This window comes from Cydia pomonella, chromosome 9 (genome assembly GCF_033807575.1).
Source record: "Cydia pomonella isolate Wapato2018A chromosome 9, ilCydPomo1, whole genome shotgun sequence".
NCBI classification, from domain to species: domain Eukaryota; kingdom Metazoa; phylum Arthropoda; class Insecta; order Lepidoptera; family Tortricidae; genus Cydia; species Cydia pomonella.
Genome location: NC_084711.1, coordinates 21182594 through 21203627, shown reverse-complemented (window position 1 = coordinate 21203627; position 21034 = coordinate 21182594). Strand labels below are relative to the sequence as shown.

Here is a 21034-nt window from a genome sequence, read left to right as displayed (position 1 = left end):
TTTATATTGTTTGTGGTTTTTTTGTGCCTAATTAAGGTCAAAGAGTATCAACCTCGGAATGAGATAATTTAAATAGCATGGTGGTGTTATACTCATCATGACGCATGTATCGTGTGCGCGTCGTCGGAAGTTATTTGTAGACTTCACCATAGCACGCACAGCACAACCAGCTTGGAACGTCGGACTCCGCACGACTTTTAGCATAAGGGCGTCAGCGGAGGCCACTACTGTAGCATGCGCTCCTAACGACGGGAATCTGACTAGCAAAGCTACTACGATTTAGCATGAGGGCGCCAGCAGCACCGGTCATTGGAGCATACGCGGCGCTCCAAACATTTTTGAACAAAAATGTATCGTAAGAAAAACTCCAATATAATAATCGCAATCAATTAGTTTATTAAATATAATGTGAATTCAATGTCATAATATTTGGTAATTTAGTCTCCCGGGGGCCGTTCATAACCGCTTAAGCACTTTGCGCTTGTCACGCGCCGGCGCCGGCTTGCCCCGCGGCCGCCGCTCGCGCTTGGCCGCCGGGCCCTCCGCGCCCGCGCCCGCCTCCGCTCCCGCTCCCGCTCCCGCCCCCGCCTCCGCTTCTCCGCTGCCGGCCGGCGCGGGCTCGTCCAAGCCGCCGATGAGATTAATGTTTTCATCCTGCAATGGAACAATATGCGTTAAATATTGCGAACTGCTTTCTTGTTTGCTCCTGTTGCCGAACATACAAGAATGCTGATGATGATGCTCTCCTGACCGATTTTGGCCAAAGCGACTGTGCTCTGGAGTAGGCAATTTTTAGTTCACATTATTATGTAGCTGATCCACTCTGCTGCACCCTTAGATGCTCCGATACCCTAGTTTTCTGATAGACACTTAAGCACTTTTTGGGCATGTCACCACACCACCTACATATTTGTAGGAAATTGAGGTTGGCGGCCAAATCTTAGGTGTTGTAAGAGCGCATGAATTAATAGCACAATGTACAAATGTAATGTTAGTACTTACCTGGGTTTCATGTCCCTTGGCAGGTTTGGCGTGTATTTCAGTAAGCAGCTTGGCGCGAGCGAAGTATTCTTCATAGCGTCCCCGGAGCAGTTCTGCTGCATCTGCATTGAGGGCAGAATCCGCATTGGGAGCGATCATTAAACAGCGGAGCGCTAAGAGTGCGTGTTCGAGGCCTAGCTCCGGGCGCCAGTCACGCTGAAACATTCAAAGGCATTATTAATATTAAAGTACCAATTTTCAAAACTTTCGGGTTTGAAGCATGGCATCACGGCCATATTTTCATAATTACAAAACATTATACATAAATTTACCCAGTTTAAACACCAAAAAGATTTTTTACTTCATATAAATGTTAAGTTTTATTTGCATCACCGGAACTGTCATTACCCAATAATCTATAATACTACCTAATACTTTAACATGTACGTTTCTTGAGTGACACATTATTATTAAAGCTTTATTTGTTCTACAGTCAGATTATTGTTATTTATTTTTATTTCTTTAACTTTATTTTGAGGCTGACTGCAGATCCCATCTGCTGGGTGAAAGCCTCCTTACTTTTGAGTGACACATTATCTATCTATTACTACTTGCTTGCTTTCACACTGGTTGCTTAAATGATAAAGTAAATTATTACCTTGAGTGTGTTTACGCAGACCTCCCCCTCTCGGCTCACATTAGGGTGGAAGATGCGCGTCAGAAAGTAGGCTCGGGGTGGAGCCGTCGGGAACTCCTTGCCCAGTTTTATTTGTACGCGGAACACGCCGCCGAAGTATGGTGTCTCCGCTGTAATATACAATATGTAAATTTACAATCAAATCAGAGGCCATAGGGAATCAGACCATTTAAACAAGTGTATTATGTTTGGAGACCCTCAGTCATGACGAAACGAGGAAGAAGAAGAAGGGTTTGATAGTTATCTCGCCCAGGCAGCATTGTGTGAGTAACCACAAGCCTGCTAATATGGTCAAATTCTCACCCTTGAGTCAAAAAGTTTGGAGACTGGATTAAGTAAATGATAAAGTTATCATTTCAATGATTAAAATAGATCTACGTCTCTATAAGGCTTATGGTTGCACTACATCGACATATGTAAGCATGAATAAATCCTGAATAATAAACTTAGAATAAGAAAATTGTTACCTATTTAATATGAACAATAATCATTATTACTCAACCCAGTATTATTCGTTATTATTCATCACTTCATCAGTATAACCGCCACTAAGAACAGTAAAGCAGTTGCATCGAGATCATCATTGTTTTTATAAAAATTACAAGTACTGAATTAATTAGCATCTAATTGTTATGCAAGCTTATGTGTGTCAATTATCAGACACCAAGCTAGCATGTTGAAATAGGTAGGAAGCCATGGGGCTTGTATATGTATTGAGCATAAGGTACCTGGTCCATCAATAAGCGCTGTGATGTCGGATAGGTCGTCGTCTCGCAATAGCAGCTTGATTCCTGGCGGGGGTCGCGCTGCCAGCCTCCGTAGTTCACGCAGCGCCGTGCGCGATCGCTGTGGCGAGACGTTTTCGCTGTTCCACATGCCGTCGCCTAGTTTCAACACCGATCAAACTCTCAAAAATCTCACAATCCGCCCGCCATCACGATCGAAACGATACAAACACAATTGATAATTTTGTCTGTTGCACACTGTCCCTCTAATGAACCACTTAATCGATAATTTTAGTTGCCGTGTTGAAACACAATAGTAAATTAAAATACTGGTTTAATTGCTTTATTTCGTCGTTTCTTCAATAAATACACGATTAAATTATACTTCTCTGTTTGACAACGACATCGAACGACGAAATCGACCATAAACAACGTTGTTGTTTTTTCAGAAATACAAATTTTTCTTCCAACGGTCGAAAAATTCCAGATTCATCTATTCACACATTCAAGACTTTACAGCCATGTTATCTATGGTTGTAATAAAATTGTGGATTTATTATATTATTATTTTCATTTTCATTTCATTTTTCATTTTTCATTTTCATTTTCAATTACGTTAATCGATTATTTTTTTATATCATACAAAGGCCAATCCAGACGAATAATTTTACGCCAATCTGATTAAAGTCTGATCAAATCAGGTCGTGCATATTTAGATCGCCGATTATGGCCGATATTAGCGATAAATGAAATGGAGGAGTCTGTTCGGAAAGAGATGAGCCGTGGAATGTATTGGGTCCTATATTGGTCCTATACATTCCACGACTCTTTCCGCATGTTCCGCACAGACTCTACGGACTATGCCTATGACGGACTTGGTACGAACGCAAGAATACTAATTTGTGACTGTTTTGGAACGTAAACGTACGACATTGACACTGACATGTCTGATGATGTCTGACCAAACCAAATCTCCAATATATTGCCGATTTGGTAAACTTTGTCGGAACGGAATTTAATGAGAAATAAGTAAGACCGGATATCTCAAGCTTTAGTTCATTAATTGCTCTTTGAAAACTTTGAGTAAAAACTGTCTTAAGACTAGTAGAATGTCGGAGACAAGATTAATTCGAGCCGGCGGCGCTAATACAGGTTAGTAAAACATTTGTATAATAAAAAACAAAAGCCTGCTGCTGGTATTCAACTACCAGCAAGCTGGCAGGACTAGAGTCCGTAATTCCTGAAAACGCAGCTGCTGAATTTATATCAAGTACTTATTAAAGTCTTGGTTAAGTATCAAACGATGTTAGCTTACCTAACCTACTTATTATCTTTCTTTAATAAAAAAAACGAAGCAAACAAATAAAATACGTCTGAATTTTCATTACTAGCTCCTTTATCTCTTGTACTGTTAACAGAATATGATGCTGAACATGAGTCAGACTCTGAACCAGGCGGGTTCGCACTAAGCGTGGACCTAAGCACCTATATGGGCGCCCAAGCGCGATGCCGCGTGTGGGTGCGCCGTCGTGCCCGCAAAGTGCGGTGGCTTGCCAGCCGCGTGCGGCGTGTAGCGAAGCTAAGAGGGCCATTGTTATTGCTGGCGGGGGATCATTTGCTGCCACCAAGTGAGCCAATGAAGGTGCTGCATCGTGATGATACAGTGCGGTTAGTATGTTATTACTCTGGATGTAATGTTTCTAACAATGCTTAGTGCTTACAAATAAATTTATATGCAGAGTAAACTTATTACCCTTGAACTAATTAAATTTGAGCCACATAGACATCCCAGGCAGCTTGATTATTTTTTCGGAAACACATTTTGTCCAGAATTCAATATTCATTCAGAACAACTTTCTGGTTTCTTGTTATTGGCGCAGAGGTGCAGGAGGCCTTCATATAAGCTTGTGCCACGCCTTCCTATCCTCAGAAACACTCAGCCTGTTTCATGAGATTAATTAGCATTTTGCCTATGCCCTTAAGAAACTATTGTATATTTTTTTAAATAATAAGTACTGCCCATAGGAAATAGTATGGTACTCATTTCGGCTATATCCTCTAGGGTACCAGTTTGTAATTCCTTAGCTCCACTTTCCTTTTTTGGAGCGCATCATATGTTATATAGTATAGTTATGTATAGCTAACACTTAAATAAGATTATTTATTTAACTAACACAATGATCCTTGATGGTCTTAAATAAACAATTGATTGATTGAAATGTCCCATGCATTTCCAATTTAGTTAGTCTATTCTTTGTAAAATATCTGTTAATTTAGATTTTTCTCTGATGTCAATATTTCTCATCCAAAAATTAATCATAACATAACCTATTTTATTTTCATTGCAGGGTCGCACGCGTGGAACACGAATGGCAGCACGCGTTCAGCATCGAAGACCCTGATGAAGATGCACCAATGCCAACCCCTTCTCCAACCCAACCCCTGTCAGTTGAAGAAAACATCCCCACAATCCAAATCGCCACCAAGCAAAACAGCCCCAAGAAATCTACAAAACAAATGTGGGAACCGACCAGTAACCAACAGTCTCCAGTTGCACATAAACGGAAGTTTACAGTAGGTGATACATTGCTCTTGTTAAAAAGAGCAGAAGAAAGCAGAACACAAGAAATACCAGACACAGAACCAGAACAAACTCCACATTCACGGTTATCTAAGCTCATTGAAAATTCTTCAAAATTGGAATATGCTGTACAGAAGTTCATAGCAATGGACCAAGAGTCTGTGCCTGTTGACTATGATGAATTGAACCGAGTCAAGCGAAGAGCACTAGCATTGCTAGAACAAGTGACAGACGAAAAAGATACAGATGTAGTTGACGCCCCTAAGAAGAAACGACGCCGGGTGCGTCGACGTCGACCAGCTAAGCTTTCTAATCCGGAAGATTTTATTCAAGAACTTGACTCTGAATCAGGAACACAAAATGCATCACAACTTAACTTCATTAATCATCTCAATCTGACAAAACAACAGGATGTACAAAATGGTTCCAAGCAATCTAACCTAAATCATCATGTGGATCTGACAGAACAACAAGATGATTTAGAAGCAAAAGCTATTCTGATTAAATCCATTACCATAAGCCCTGACAATAATCAGGATACAACAAGGGCTAATCAGGATAGCGAATCTGACGATTCTGGCATAAACGGACCTGAAAAACCAGCCTTAACAGCTCAGTCAGTTTCTTCTGTTCAATCATCCAAGACTTCGGCAACTCCGACTATGTTCGCTGCCCAGTCTTCTCCGACATGGACGGTTAATTTTATAGACATGCCACCAGAGACTCAAATTCCTGTGCTGGTCAGGGATGCCACTCCACGGCCGCCGCGGGTAGTACGCGCCCTTGGCACCGAAACGTGAATTTGAATATTGATGTAGCCATAAGGCAAATAAGTGTTAAAATATGATTTGTTATTTTTAAGTAATGATAATGACCTTAATTGTTAATTAGATATGTCTATGCTTAGTAAAGTAATAATTCATAAGTTTCATAATGTTTGTTTTAATTTTTTTGTAAGATTCCCAATCCCAAATTCTGAAGTGTATTTTTTTGTAACGAAATTGACTTCTGTGTGTAACATTCATCAACAGAGATAGTTTCAAACCTATTTTTTTCGATACAATTGTATAATCTTTTACAAGCATTAGTTCAAAGGTCAAGTTGTCAACACCATCTAGGTGAAAGTTGAAATGTTCATGACATCAAACAAAAGACGTCCACGTCTGGTCAAAGACCTTCGCAAGAACTTCCGCAACGGCCGTTCTAGCAAAGCCCTCAAAGGCCTACCTTGTTGGGATCCTTAAATACTAGACAGAATTTATCATTTAAATTTAATGCATATAACTTGAACAGAGCTCAAAAACTGCACATGCACTCTTGAAAATTTCGTAGTTTGTCGAACCTGAACAACAACAAACTATGTACGGTCACATACGTTGATTGTTGCTATTGTTGATTCATTTAGAGTTCAAGTTAATTTTTTTTTTTTTTTTTTATGGAGGATAGGCAGGCGTTTGACCACGATCACACCTGATGGTAAGTGATGATGCGGTCTACGGTGGAGCACGCTTGCCTATGAGATACCTATTTACTCTAGCCTTGAAGAGATTCAGATTGTACTCATACGGAAACACAGACTCGGGCAGGGCATTCCACTCCTTGGCAGTTCGCATAAGGAATGTTGAAGCGAAACGCTTCGTGCGTATTTGTGGAATACCTACCATGAAGCGATGCCGAAGTGCCGATTGTCTGGTAGTCCGATGGTGAAATGGGGACGGAGGAATAAGGTTGTGCAATTCCTCAGCACACTCTCCGAAATGTATCCTATAAAAGATCGTTAGGCTGGCAACCTTGCGTCGATGCTCCAGACTTTGAAGTCGAGCATTCGTCAGATCGTCGTCATTAATAATTCTCTTGGCCCTCCTCTCGACTGACTCGAGCGCCTCAAGCTGGTATTTGGCTGAACCATCCCACAGATGTGAACAGTATTCCACACACGATCGGACTTGTGCTTGGTAAAGGTCGAGCAGCTGCCTAGGTGTAAAATACTGCCTCACCTTGTTGAGGATGCCCAGCTTTTTTGCTGCTAACTGTGCTTTCGACTCGATGTGCGGGCCGAAGTTGAGTTTCGAAGTCAGCGAGATTCCGAGAAGCTCAAGATGGTCGGTTATCGGAAGGGATACATTTCGGAAAGGAGGAGTCAGATGGAATTTGGTTGTCATAACTAACGATTTGAAATGTCCAATGTAAAGTAAACCATCTCAACGACCAGGCTCAACAATTAAAGTCCGCGACTAAGGTCACGTCTGAAAATATCTATGCGAAAAAAGTGCCAAAAATATGTATACACTACCTTAATATATAGGCAATAAAGCCGTGTATACACATTTTTGGCACTTTGTCCGTATCGATATTTTCAGACGTGACCGTACCTTTAAAGTAAAACAAATAATTTATTAATTCATTAATTTTATTATGGGTGAACTACACACAGTAGAGTTACAATAAAAATAAGTGTAATTGTAAAAAACACAACCTTCTTTGCTGACGGTACTTTTATTGCACAAAATTTAAACCATCATCATAGAGAATTTGAAATAGAGGGTGATAGACAAAGAAAACTATGTAGCCACAGTAAATGTATTGTCATCTTTCGACATATGATTAAAACTTTTAGAAGGCCATTTGACTCTGATCCTTATTCTTTCGCTGATATGTGTTAAATTTGTTAAATATCAAAAAGTGGCGCCATCTAATAGAACAAAGGCCAAAGGTATGGCGGTATCGTTTCGAGCGATGGCGCCACAACCTTTAGCCGATGCCGGGTAAGATGGCGCCACTTTTTGATTTCAACAAATTTAACACATATCGGAGAAAGAATAAGGATCAAAGTCAAATGGTCTTCCTAAAAAGTTTTAATCATGTGGAGATAGATGGCAGTCAATTTACTATGGCTACAAAATTTTATTTGACAGTTCACCTCTAATTCAAATTTTCCTTCCTATCATGTTCTCTGGTAGGTCAAGGAATTCAATTTCAGTACCATCTCGGTACAAGGTATTGTCAAAGTTACAATAGTATGAAGTCCCTAGCAACATACATATTGATTGTCAGTGTCAGACACATCACACGGACCAACGAAATACGGTCTAAAGTAAGAACGCTAAGCTAGAAGAATTTCTTACATTGACCCGCTATTTTAGAAAATGGCATAGAGATAGGTCTATTGCCCGCGCGTGCCCGCGCATAATTATATTGCTTAGGGCCTACCGCGAACCAAGTTCGACGTGTTGCCTCTCTGTCGCACTTGTAAATTCGTACGTAAGTGTGATAGGGAGGCAACACGTCGAACGTGGTTCGCGGTAAGCCCACATTCACGCCGATAGTGCCGGCGGTCGTGCCACTGTGCGAGCGAGACAGCAGTATGCGCGTAATGCGCGTGTGACACAGATAGTTAATGGAGGGTCAATGTACAAGATTCTTCGTGCAGTGTCCTTACTTTACCAATGATTAAATTGTGTTGCTTTAAATAAAATACCGTCAACAAAAACTTATGAATAAAAGAGATAGCAAACTATTACTAAAATGTGTATAATTTAAGTAGGTATGTAAAGGAACAAATATAAATAAACAAATACCTACCAGGTACAAGGATTATGCTTTTCATTATATTACCAAGTTTATATTTCATCATATACAAATCCATTCCATTAAGAAAAAACAACCAAATACCTAATTTTAAAATAATGTTCTAATTGACTAAAAATAACCGAAGAGATCTAATGTAAAGATAAAAAGCTTTTTTCAATTAAAATTCAGTCCCGAGAAGATTTTTCAGGCTATACCTGAAAGGATAAATAAATTACGATGCCTAGAATAATTTAGTTTTATGTGAGTTTTTTAATAAACAGTGGTTAAATAACAGATGGTCTACTGATAAGCCTGATTTACATGCGTGCCGAGAATTGCCAAGCGTCAGGAACGCAGTTATGCGTTAGAGAGAGCAAGCGATATTGCTATCTCATTCCACCGCATAGCTGCGTCCCTGACGCATGCGAAGTGTCGGCACGCATGTAAATCAGGCTACACACTTTGTATTGCTAATAATGAGAATGAATATAAATTATCTTTTTTTTTTTATGCTACATACACGTTGTTTATTTATTTACCTGCAATAATTTACGGGCTGAATATGTAGGTCATACTGAGCAACTTTTACTATGGGACCAACCCCGAAATCGTATAAAAAATTTACTCTCCCTTAGAAAATTTGAAACAGCTAATTTTTTTTTTCGCGACTTCGGGTCCCATCGTAAAAGTTGCTCAGTATGACCTATATATTCACCCCGTAAATTATTGCAGGTGACTAAATAAACACCTGTATAAGAATACGTGTATTTGGATCCTAATGTGAATAGATCAACAATAATCGTTTCTTTTGTATGTGTCAATTAAATGCTCTTAAACAAAGTGCATTTGTTAGTAATGGCAAGCACAAAAAGTCTATTTTATCAGGCCTAAAATTTAAATATTCCATAGTGTAAAGTTGTAAACTATAATATAGCCACACTCAAGGGACCGGACATTTTATAACACCATTGAGTTTTTGTCATATAGAGAAAAATTAATACTAAAGTAAACCAACTATAGGCAACAAATGTCGATGATATAGAGTGAATTGTTATGTCGAGTGACATATGTAGTTTACGCTGTATATTAAGTTATGCTACTACTGGCATAAATGGTCATATGTAAGCTCAGGTTGTTTATGTCAACCAGCGATCCGTAACCTCTTTAATAATTAAATGTATCGGTTTCTTGATTATTTCTGAAGAATTGTGTCTACGGATAACAACCGTATGATCCATGATCAACGGATTATTCTTGCAGATTTTGTCTCTTTGGTTATAACGATGGATATCTCTGTAAAGATCAAAGAATCTCATATTGCGCTTGTTGTTACGTAGATAGTCATGCACAATGGCCTGCCATTCTCTGCTTACTCTTTCAGAGCGTACCAGGTCTGGAAACGGTATTTTCTCTAGGATTGCTCGGCAGCAAATGTCGATTCTGAGCACATCAAAGATTGTGGTAGTGCCTTCTAGGTCGGGATCCTCCGTAGCTTCCAATTCACAATCAGAATGCTCCATTGATATTGTTAGCAGTTTGTTGTCACTTATTAACTGAAGTCTGGAATAAAATATATTTGTTTTATCAGTGTTATCATTATCGCAACTAATTTATATCCATGTAAGACTCAGGGCAACAATGTGTATTTGTATTTGGAACTTTTTTTTACATTTATACACCGCACACTAGTGTCTTTTTGAGCATTTGCAACTTGTCGGCGCTAAGGAAAATGACGTTGCTGCGCAGTTGCGCCGACGTCGCGTTGAGCAGCAGCCATAGAGTTGACTAGACACCGACGCTGGCGAGAGTGGCGAGAGACGCTATTGTGGAGTGGCTCTAAGAGTTCAAAACTGAATTAAATTTGTACTTGTATTATGGTTTGCTATATTTGTGTGTAAGTCTGTTATGTGAAGTTTATTGATGTATACTGAATTTTTCAGGGCGCAAATATAAGTTCTATTTAATATAAGCAAAAAAGCCTGATAGGGTTTATGGTGATTAAACTTTAGAGGTACATCAAATTTAGAAAATCAATGAAAATGGGTCAAAGTAAACGCGTTGTTATATAAAACCATGCAACTAATCATTTTTAAGATCCCAACTGCACCTATTTTGGTAGTTATGTGTGATAAATTAATGATGCTAGGTGTTAAGAACAGGTGATATCAACAAAATAAAACATTGACGCTTAGGTAAAAATATAACGTAATCAAACGTAAACGTACCTTATAAATTTTATTAATATTAAATGAGTTTCCAGATATATTTTCCAATGTAGTTCCAACGGTTAACCAATTTGTACAGCTGATCGCAGGCAGCGATTACCCGATCCCGATTACAATGTATTTAAGTAGAATTCGTGTTGGCTTCGTTTCAGTGGTTTTTCTTGGTGTTTTGCGGTATTGCCTGGATGTCAAAATGACGTTGACGGACGTGACGGACGTTGGTAGTCTTTTGTTTCACTCAGATATTTTTCACCACGTTTACATTCGTGGCTCGGCTCGCGGCTCGTCTCGTGTCTCGCTCGGCCACAGCTCGTGAGCTCCACACGCGCCTCATGGTTCAGCTTGCGGCTCGTCTCGTGTCTCCGCCACAGCCCCTAAGCTCGTCGAGGTGATTGATTTTAAACACAAGCGGCACCAATGCCGGATTTAGAGGTCTGGAGGCCTCGGGCAATAAAGGAGTGGAGGCCCCCTGGCCCCAAATTTTTTCCAAATAAAATGGTAAATTTACCGAATTCTCTATTGTGGGGGGCCCCTCTTTTGTAGAGGCCCGGGGCAGAAGCCCCGGTTGCCCTCCCCTAAATCCGGCCCTGAGCGGCACGGTATAAGGTTTGTAATTTGTAACCGAATGAAAAGCCGAACGCGAATGTAAACAGCAAGCTCACGTCCCCTGCAAGCCCCTTTCACTCGTGCCCAAAAAACCGCTCCGGCCGTGAGCCCGGCGAGCGGCGAACCGAGCCACAAGACGAGCCTCGAGCCCACCGTTTACGTACGCGCTCGTGGCTCGCCTCGCCACGCACGCAAATGTAAAAGCACCATGAATTTCATGGCATGAAACATACCGTACCGTAGACAACTTTTTTTTTTTCAATTATGGCCTGGTTGCGAGTCCTTTAAGTCAACACAACAGGGGGCCTACCGCGAAAATCAAACTTCGTCAATTGCGGGCATTTTTCTCTGTCACTCTAATTACGTCTTAGTGAGAGTAAAAGAGAAAGATCCCCGCAATTTGCGAATTTCGGTTTTTGCGGTAGGCCCCCAGTAGACAACTTCTCAAAGACGTTTTCTCAAATTTAGTCTAATTGATACATTGATGTCATTGATGGTGACACTGGCAATCAACAGTAAGCCATATTACAAAAAAAAAATGTTATTGATACAAGCTTCCACAAAACATCACTGTCACTGTCAACAGTGTGATTGTTAATTTGTTACAAAAATTTTATTTCAAAACAAAGTTTGCGTTTGCTTGCTTTTAGTGTGCAAGTTGATAAAGTTACTTTATAGTTCTTCAAAGGCTGATTACAAACACAATGAAGACTGGTAAGAATTCCTAGTTCTACTTATTCTGTATTGTATTTATGTTTATTGTGTCAAGTCTTTTTTAATGTTAAGTTTATAGCAAAGGTTATTTGTAGCAATGGACTCATGGAAAAAAAAAAATGTTTAAAATGGTTGCCGCTAGCTTATAGTACTTACAGTTCTACAAACTTTTAGATTGCTATATTTTACCTGCATTTCTTATAAATAATTCATTTACAAAAGGAGCATTTGGTTTAAGCAGGGTTATAACACGCTCGGTTCGCGACTCGTGACTGCTCCGAGTATTTTCGATTTTCGCGTTAGACCCTCTGGATGTAGTACTTTTATCTAATATGTGGTTTGAGGAATGTTGGAATAAAATAAAATATTAGTTAAGGTTTTTCCTAAATATGTACAATTGTACGAAGAGGAGAGTTTTGAAAAACTGTACCAATAACTTAATTACAATAACAATATACATAATGGATATATACAGACGATTACTATAAACAATAAATAAATAATATAATATAGGACATTATTAAGTCCCACAGTAAGCTCAATAAGGCTTGTGTAGAGGGTACTTAGACAATGATATATATAATATATAAATATTTATAAATACTGAAATACATAGAAAACATCTATGACTCAGGAAATCTCACACAAATAAATGCCCTTACCAGGATTTGAACCCGGGACCATCGGCTTCATAGGCAAGGTCACTATACCCACTAGGCCAGACAGGTCGTCAAAACTATAACTAGCTTAAATCTAAAATAGGCTCTTGAGGCATTGTACCAAGGATGCTGGCGGCATTTCCTTGTTGTATCATAATACTAATATGTTAAATGTGTGGGAAGCCGATACCTTAATGGGAAAATGAATAATGTATGTAAAATTGTTATTAATATGTCCATGACAGAACTTGTAATAGTCAGCGAGTTAACAGTTTTTCTGCAGTAATTAAGCATGAGTATTTTCATAGTACCAATTTAACCCAATATCCCAGCAAACATATTGAACAAACATCATTGTTTTTTTTTCCATCACATCTTTGTTTGAATTTTCTACCACATTCTGAGACAACCAAACCTAAACCTATATTATATCACACTGACAGATCTTATAGTATATGACAGATCGTGGGATTAAGTGTGATTGTAAAGAATTAATTATTTATTGTTATGTTATTAATGATGAAATTGATAATTCAATGTATATATATATACCATATTTTTTGACATTTAGATTTTATTCTAGAAAGGTTCTAGACTAGTATTTTTATACAATTTTGATGATTGACAATCCTTTTGTGAAATTCTTATTATTAAGTTTACCATATCTATAATAGTTCAATGTTTTTTTTTTTAGAACAATAATAACTGCATCAATAAATTGCTCTGATATTTAGATTAAGATGATATTTGTAAAATTTGACGATTTAAAAGTGCTTGTTGCTAGGCCTATTTGAATAAAGAATATTTTGACTTTGACTTTGAGTAACTCTCACAGTCATGAGAATGGCAAATACAAGGTTTAGTAATTATTTCAGTCTTGAATTGTACAGTTGATGTTAAAGACATGTTTACACTTTTGCACCTGGCTTTTTTGCGGGGTGAAAAATGAAAACATTTGACGTTGACTGTACCTGTAGTCAAACTACTGAAAAAGGCTTGCACCGTACAGTGATGGGTTAGTAAACTAACTAACAAACAAAAATTAATTAAATCTTGGCAGATGTGATCCAAATTCAAATTATATTAATTATTGTTAGGGCTCGGAAACCGGTTTAATTTCCAAACCATTATCATATACATGGCACAAAACCTTTTAATTTCTGTTTCCCTCGAAAATGTTATTTTTAAACTGGTTTTTATGAGAACAGTTCTTTTCAAATTCACCAGTTTAGAGCAATGAAAACCAGTTTCTTCCTATGTCAGTGTCTATGTTTACGTGGCACACCAGCTGGCCAGCCTGTTGTCGCTTGCCAAATAAACCGGGTTTTTTTTAGGTTACAATAAAGTTTTTAAAACATTCGCGTTCTTATAAAAGTTTGGAAGAAAACCGAAAAAAACCGGTATTCTTCGATTACGTAATAATCTAACCCACACATATCATTATTAAAAATCTTTTATGTTTTAAATAAATGAATTGACTTGGCAATCGCACTAAACAATCTAATTTAATTTAATATTTATTACTTGTGAGATACATTGTGTTTTCATGCGCTCATTCATTAACTGTTAATGTAACTTTGTAATCCTATACATTTATATGGGATTGCATGGTTATTTATGCAGTCGGTTTATCTAGAAAACTGGACTAAAATTGTAAAATATTTGAGTTTTTCCTTCATTCATACACTAAACACTAATTGTATTCTAAATTTGAAGCTTCTACGTCTGCTAGAAGTGCCTTAGAGTTTTGATGATCGGTCAGTCAGTGAGTGAGTGACAAAAGGAAAGAAAGTTATAATACTTAAACTACCAGTTCAAATTGAATGAAATTTGAAATATACTGTTTTTTATACAATGACTGCTTGGTTACTGAAATTTAAAGAACGAATTTAAAGGGGGTCGAAAATGGCCTGAGCTGCTTCGAGAAAAGGATGGTACGGCCGTGCCGCTTTTTTGCTCGACTTGGCGGGGGTTTTGCCGTGCCCCCAGATTATACAGCCCAGGGCTGAATTGACGGGCACGAGTGTATAGATTTACAGCAGTGTGCTGCTGTGTAACTTCATAAAAGGTCAGACTTGGTACAACTGTGACCTGTAATAACGCTGATATTCGAGTATACTCTGTTAGCTGAGTAATGGCGTAGAAGTGCACGCTGTCGCACAGAGCATTATATATTTTTAATGAACTTCACATCGTGACTGTTTGCGTCATAGAGGTTCAATTCTATCACCTTCGTGTCGACATACCTAATAATATGACCTAATAGATTACCTAGAGATATATCTCTATAGTAGCAAACTACCTATTTAATCTATCAATTGTACACAAATACCTATTATTATTGCTGCAGATCGCAATAGCGTCGCAACAAGATTATTTGCTGAGAACCCGAGATACAGATCTGCTGCATTCATCATCGTGTAAATAAGATCATCGGCATCAATCCATAATGAAGATGATTCAAGACTCTGGGAGTTCATTGTTGACACCTGATGTCGACGATGTTAAAAATGCACGTCTCCCAATATTTGGAGTGCTTAGAGTCGATATCTGTGCGCGAGCTATCCTGAAGTATGTGCCCATCAGGGACCTGGTGCGCTCGGAATCTGTCTCCAAGGAATGGCAGCGTGCCGTGCACTACTACCTCGAAAACTACTGCTCCATTGAATTAGTCTGTGGTGTTTCCGATGATATAAATATTTACGAACACCGCTGCATATTATTTCCTGGATACAGGTTTGTCTATAGACCAAGACATGACCCTAATACCATCAAAATAATCGAGAAACTGCAATCCTGTGTTAAAAAAGTATCGCTTTGTTATTTCAAGTACCCTCAACAGGTACTAAAGACCATCGCTACGAAATGTGTATCTATGTGGCATGTTGAAATTTCGTTAAATTTGAAAGGTTTTCAATATTTTTTAAATTTAATGCAATCAAACAATTTAACATCATTAGAAATTTATTTAGATGATTCATGGGATGGTCATGTTTTTCTTTCTGCCATGCGTAACTTAAACAGTCTCGGGAATATAACCAGCTTAAAACTCAATTATTACCCAATACAATTTCTTAAGGACATACTACATTTGTTGTTCATGGGTATGCCTAAACTGGAGAAATTGACACTTGAATGTTACGATCAAGAAGACTTTGTACCAAACGAATTTATTGAATCTATTAGCCGACTTAGCGAATTGAAACGGCTTTCTATTCGAAATGGAGGCGTGAACGACGCATTCTTGGAGGCGCTGGCTCAGGGATGCAGGAAGCTAGAGTACCTGGGTATCGAAGGTTTCAGACTGGATTGCGTGGACAGAGGCGGATTGACTCCGCGCGGCTTGTCGGCGTTGTGCCGTAGGTCGTCCTCGGCCGCCACCACGCTTCAGTTCTGCTACTGGAACGCACCTGATAGAATTCAGGTTGATGAATTTACCATAAACAAGCCCTTGTGTCAGGAACTGGAAAGGCTGTGCTGCGTGACGCTGACGACGGAGCACCTTAAGGCCGCATGTCTAAGGGCCATTTTAGGCGATATTACATTAGTATTGAAGTCGAGCTGCAATGCGGTTGACGCCCAAGATCCACGGCATGAATTGAAGATAATATTATACGATGTCTTTATAAATCTGATTGAGAGAAGAGATATTCGACATTAGTCTTCATATTGTTTTACCCTGTCTGTAATATGTAAGTGGACAAATAAAAAAAAAATGTGTTACAGTAACTTTGTTTGATCTTTACCGATGTTAAACGATTTTTGCAAGTTTAACAATTACAGTTCCAACACCTACCTCTAGTACTTATGTGTCTATTTAATAGTCAAAGTAAATATCCATTTTAACAAAATCACTTTTAAACTAATTTCGGGCTGTTATTACGCTCTATTTCATTCAGGTTTTTTATTATCAATATATTTCTATTAACTATGTAATCGCTACGAAATGAGTCCAGGTCGTCTCGCCATCTCGTTTTTGGCCTGCCTCTGCCTCGGGTGATCTGTGGTGCCCATTCGGTCGCTATTTTGGCCCATCTGTCCGGGTGCATCCTACAGATGTGCCCCGCCCAATCCCATTTGAGCTTGGCGGCCTTCACACCCACATCTGCGATGCTGGCGGGAGCATGCACAAAGCCGTGACGAGTGGCGGAAAACAGGGGAGGCCTTTGCCCAGCAGTGGGACACAATATAGGCTATATAAAAAAAAAAACTATGTAATACTAGTAGTTCGCCGCGAACTGAGAACTCGTGGTTCGTCAAAAACGATATAGAATTGATTCATGGACATTATTTAATTTTTGACGAGATTTAGTAAAAAAAATGACATTCTGAAGTTTTATATAGATTTCGATCACGGATTTATGTTAGTGCGTAGCTCCTTATACATCGTACATCAATTTTTTTTATAATCAGCCCAATAAGCCCAAGATGGTGGCCATTAGAGGCGGTAATCAAATCGCACTGATCCGTTTTCCCGGAGTGTTGCTAGTGTGATAACTCCCTAAGTCCCTCAACACACGGCGCGTAAGCGTAAAAGACGCGTAAGCGTATCGTAATACGCGCGTAGAACGAGAGCTCTACGAGCACGAACAACTTCAAACAAGTCCGCACACAAAGCGTCGTCGTAGCGTAACGTATGAGATTTCTGTCGTCATTACGACAGGCTTAGCGTAATACAGGCGTAAAAAACAAAACTTCTGACATAATTAAACCATAAAAAAACTTCATCTGACGACAAAGTAAGATCGTAGATACATCCGCCGAAGACATCTGACACCAGCGCCTACATGATTTCAACTAATGAGATTTCACTTATTAAACGATTACGCTTACGCCACGCTTGCGCGACGCTTGGTGCCCAGAACTCTACGCGTCTCGTACTCGTAATGTTTTACGATACGCTTACGCTCCGTGTGCTGAGGGCCTAAAATCTAACGATCCAATCAAGGAATTGAACCGTTCAAGTCACTTGCACGTACACCATTAAACTGGCCCGTTCTTTGCCGTGTTTACCAGGCGTGGCTACCAGGCGAAATTTGCTGTTTTTATGCCGTTATAGCACGCTTGAACGTATTATAAACAATAAAGTTATGTACACAATATTTTGGCGTGGTAATGATCTTTAATTTTGTCTACTGACATTTCAAAAAAAAATATCGTTTCACTAGTTAATAATTTCTCCGTGAACCCTTTTCTTGAGATAAAATTCGTATAAACTCCCTTATTATGCAACGCTTAGACACAAAACTGTAACAAATAGTGAATAATGATGTACACTTCAATTGCATCTGCCGACTTTTCAATTATATAAATACTTTTTGAAAAATCAATACTATTCAACTTCGTGCGTTGCCCCGGCACGCAGTAGCCTTTTATAATATTTTTTTACAGCATTTTCAATCGCGGCTGAATGCCGGATACCCATCTGTGCCTTCGATGCCTAACCACCATATTTTACTTCCCCCCGCAATTAATTGCACAATGTACTTTTTCATCCATCTCGGGGTTGAATTTAAGAATTAGAATATAGTAAAATTATTCTTTCTTAGTAGAACTTCACAAGATTTGAAGAATATACGTTTCAAAGCATTGGTATCGGAAGCTTTAGGCAGGGAACAAAGTGTTCTTTGTTAAGGACATCGGTCAGGACGAGGTTAAAGTCCCTTGAAAAAAGTAAATACGTTAATGGAAAGTTTACTAGCCAATCAGTGCAATATGCACGTAGCGGCCGATGGCGTCCGATTGCTAAGGCAGTTGTCCGACTGTAAGCGGAGAAGGCGCGTAGCGATCTAAGGTGCATTGAGGAAACTGCGGGATAATTTTAAAAATGACAAATATCCATAAAACCAGAAGTACTTCATACTTAAGCAACACTAACGCCATTGCATCGCGTGCTACTGTATTTGTATCATGCTTACTGTTGTTATAGTAGAAAGTACTTACTTTCAAGGCAAGGGATCGTTCGGATCATTACCGAGGCATCCTCAGGCATGCCAAGGCGTCCTTAACCATGCCGAGGCGTTCTCAGGCATACTGAGGTGTGCTTGGGAATGCAGAGGCACCCCGTAAGCGTTCTCAGGCATACCAAGGTGTCTAAACATGCCGAAGTGTTTTTAGCATTTTGTTACCCTAAGGTTGTCTGGAAGAGATCGCTTACAGCGATAAGACCGCCTGTTGCTACCTTTATTTATATTGTAAATCTTGTTTGAATTTGTTTTGTATGTGGTGCAATAAAGAATATTTACTTACTTAAAAATGCAATTTTGACTATTGGAATGGACTTTTTAATAGGTGTCTAGGCGGCGAGAGTATAAATCTCGCTTATCGCTACTCGCTTCGCTTTTCGGTTTCGCCGCTAGTGGGGCAGCAGCCTTACTCCACTTTATTGGCACTGCGAAATTAACTTGTCTCGGTTTTTTATGGAATTGGCTGGAATAGAGTTTCTGTTTTCACAAACATACCAGAGGTAGTGGCAGATATATTTAAAAATACGTAATGGAAAGAATTAAACAGAAGTATTTAAGACTGCCGTTAGACCAGCTACGCTGTATGGCTCTGAACGCTGGGCCGCCTTGAAGAAACATGAGCAACTTCATACAACGGAGATGAAAATGCTTCGCTGGGCAGGTGGCGTAACGCGCTTAGATAGAGTGCGGACGAACGTACGAGGATCCTTCAAGGTAGCACCTGTAACTTAGAGAGGGCAGACTCCGATGGTACGGTCATTTGATGAGACGAGACGACAACTATTCCGTGAAAACCGTGCTCAATATCACCACCAACCAAAAAGCAGGGGGCAGACCTCCGGCTTCTTGGTGGTCCACTGTCAAAAGTGACCTGAAAATGCAAAACATCCCACCATTGGCAATACGGGATTGTCCTGGCGCAGACGCACAAGGCCTGATCCCAAATGAAGATGGGAAAAGGGCAGGATGATGAATGGGAAGAAACAGTTTATTTGGCCTTGCCTTGTTTAAGATGGCATCTCAGAGTCCCTAATGCTGTGATATGTATTGTATTTACTTCCAAATAGTCTTTGAAATAATTTGAGGCTAAATACGTATAATCTCTTAAGAACAGTTTATTTGGGCTGCTGACCCCACGCTTTCTCCGCAGCTGTTAGTAGTTCTGCTCACAATGTTTTCCTTTACAAAAACTGGTGAATATCTAATGATATTTTATTATTCGAAAAAGCTGTCAATCGCGAATAACTGACAGGCCGATTTCGTCCGGCGAACAGTACCCCTAGTGTAAATTCAATCGACATCATAACGTGACGAACGCGTTTGCGTTAAGTCTCATTTTGTATAGGATTTTGAGTTTCCAAAACGTCCCGCTTGGCGCGCTCTTTCTAAATCACATACAAAATGAGACTAAACGCAAACGCGTACGTCACGTTTCAAAATCGAATTTATTTACACTAGGGGTACTGGTAATCAGTCGGCCCCCTAATAAATCTCAATTTATTCGTAGGTAAAAAATATGTTTCAAGAATTTGGCGACTGAACAAGTTCATGTAATTTGCACGTATGTAGGCTGTTTTTTTCTATACAATGCTGTTTTAGTTTCAATACAGTTCTTCAAGCGCTGGTGGCCTAGCGGTAAGAGCATGCGACTTGCAATCCGGAGGTCGCGGGTTCAAACCCCGGCTCGTACCTATGAGTTTTTCGGAACTTATGTATCATTTGATATTTACCAGTCGCTTTTCGGTGAAGGAAAACATCGTGAGGAAACCGGACTAATCCCAACAAGGCTTAGTTTTACCCTCTGGGTTGGAAGGTCAGATGGCAGTCGCTTTCGTAAAAACTAGTGCCTACGCCAAATCTTGGGATTAGTTGTCAAAGCGGGCCCCAGGCTCCCTAGAGCCGTGGCAATATGCCGGGACAACGCTAGGAAGAGAGAAAAAAAAAGACAGTTCTTCAATCGCGTTATGGCTCTGCTGATGAGACGCAATCAAAACCGGCGGCCATAGAAAAAACGGAGCTCTGTTTTTGCAGTTTGAATTAGATTGTGACACTTCTTCCTAGCGTTTGCCCAGGCTTATTGCCACGGCTCATGGGACAGGGATCGGAAACCGGTATTTTTTGTATGGGAACGAAAACGGTATTTTTTCGTTCTTTTTTTTAATTATTTCATTTCTAATTGGGCAATCTAATAATACGAAGTCGTTATCTAAAAACACAACCGAGTCCTATATTTAGAGTATAAAATAAACCGAAATATATGTTTATTTCAGAGTATTTCTCTTAGATAGTACTCTGAGTTGGAGAGTGCAG

The 21034-nt window shown here is 39.4% G+C and overlaps 3 protein-coding genes and 1 long non-coding RNA gene across 5 annotated transcripts in view; 2 read left to right on the top strand and 2 right to left on the bottom strand.

Moving 5' to 3' along the window:
- Positions 1–373: 373 nt before the first annotated feature.
- Positions 374–2846, bottom strand: LOC133521658 (ubiquitin-conjugating enzyme E2 S). The gene is made up of 4 exons (XM_061856745.1): positions 2407–2846; positions 1640–1788; positions 1003–1197; positions 374–654 (listed from the first exon to the last, which is right to left on the bottom strand). The coding sequence occupies exons 1-4, from the start codon at positions 2552–2554 to the stop codon at positions 457–459; spliced, it is 690 nt and encodes a 229-aa protein (XP_061712729.1). The 5' UTR covers positions 2555–2846; the 3' UTR covers positions 374–456.
- Positions 2847–3309: 463 nt separating this feature from the next.
- LOC133521657 (uncharacterized) lies at positions 3310–5918 on the top strand. The gene is made up of 3 exons (XM_061856744.1): positions 3310–3555; positions 3822–4071; positions 4752–5918. Exons 1-3 carry the CDS (start codon positions 3513–3515, stop codon positions 5782–5784), a joined length of 1326 nt encoding a protein of 441 aa, XP_061712728.1. The 5' UTR covers positions 3310–3512; the 3' UTR covers positions 5785–5918.
- A 1458-nt stretch (positions 5919–7376) lies between these two features.
- On the bottom strand, positions 7377–11365 carry LOC133520950 (uncharacterized). Its single transcript, XR_009799842.1, has 2 exons — positions 10780–11365; positions 7377–10114 (listed from the first exon to the last, which is right to left on the bottom strand). It is a non-coding gene; the product is annotated as an uncharacterized LOC133520950 (long non-coding RNA).
- A 564-nt stretch (positions 11366–11929) lies between these two features.
- LOC133520944 (beta-1,3-glucosyltransferase) overlaps positions 11930–21034 on the top strand; it is a 65874-nt gene continuing 56769 nt past the window's right edge. Inside the window, exons 1-2 of one of the 2 annotated variants that reach the window (XM_061855662.1) lie at positions 11930–12099; positions 15109–16483. In XM_061855662.1, coding sequence (XP_061711646.1) covers positions 15208–16419 — 1212 coding nt within the window. In that variant the 5' untranslated portion in view covers positions 11930–12099; positions 15109–15207 and the 3' untranslated portion in view covers positions 16420–16483. Of the gene's footprint in view, positions 12100–15108; positions 16484–21034 lie in introns of those variants that run through there. The other variant, XM_061855661.1, reaches the window with a different exon arrangement.

Bases quoted from the DNA above. Each gene is read 5' to 3' on its own strand.
- LOC133521658 (XM_061856745.1), bottom strand. From the start codon at position 2,554: ATGTGGAACAGCGAAAACGTCTCGCCACAGCGATCGCGCACGGCGCTG. The intron at 1,198-1,639 runs GTAATAATTTAC...TGAATGTTTCAG, and splicing joins TCTGCGTAAACACACTCAAG to CGTGACTGGCGCCCGGAGCT. The intron at 655-1,002 runs GTAAGTACTAAC...GTTCCATTGCAG, and splicing joins CCAAGGGACATGAAACCCAG to GATGAAAACATTAATCTCAT.
- LOC133521657 (XM_061856744.1), top strand. From the start codon at position 3,513: ATGTCGGAGACAAGATTAATTCGAGCCGGCGGCGCTAATACAG. The intron at 3,556-3,821 runs GTTAGTAAAACA...TACTGTTAACAG, and splicing joins AGCCGGCGGCGCTAATACAG to AATATGATGCTGAACATGAG. The intron at 4,072-4,751 runs GTTAGTATGTTA...TTTTCATTGCAG, and splicing joins CATCGTGATGATACAGTGCG to GGTCGCACGCGTGGAACACG.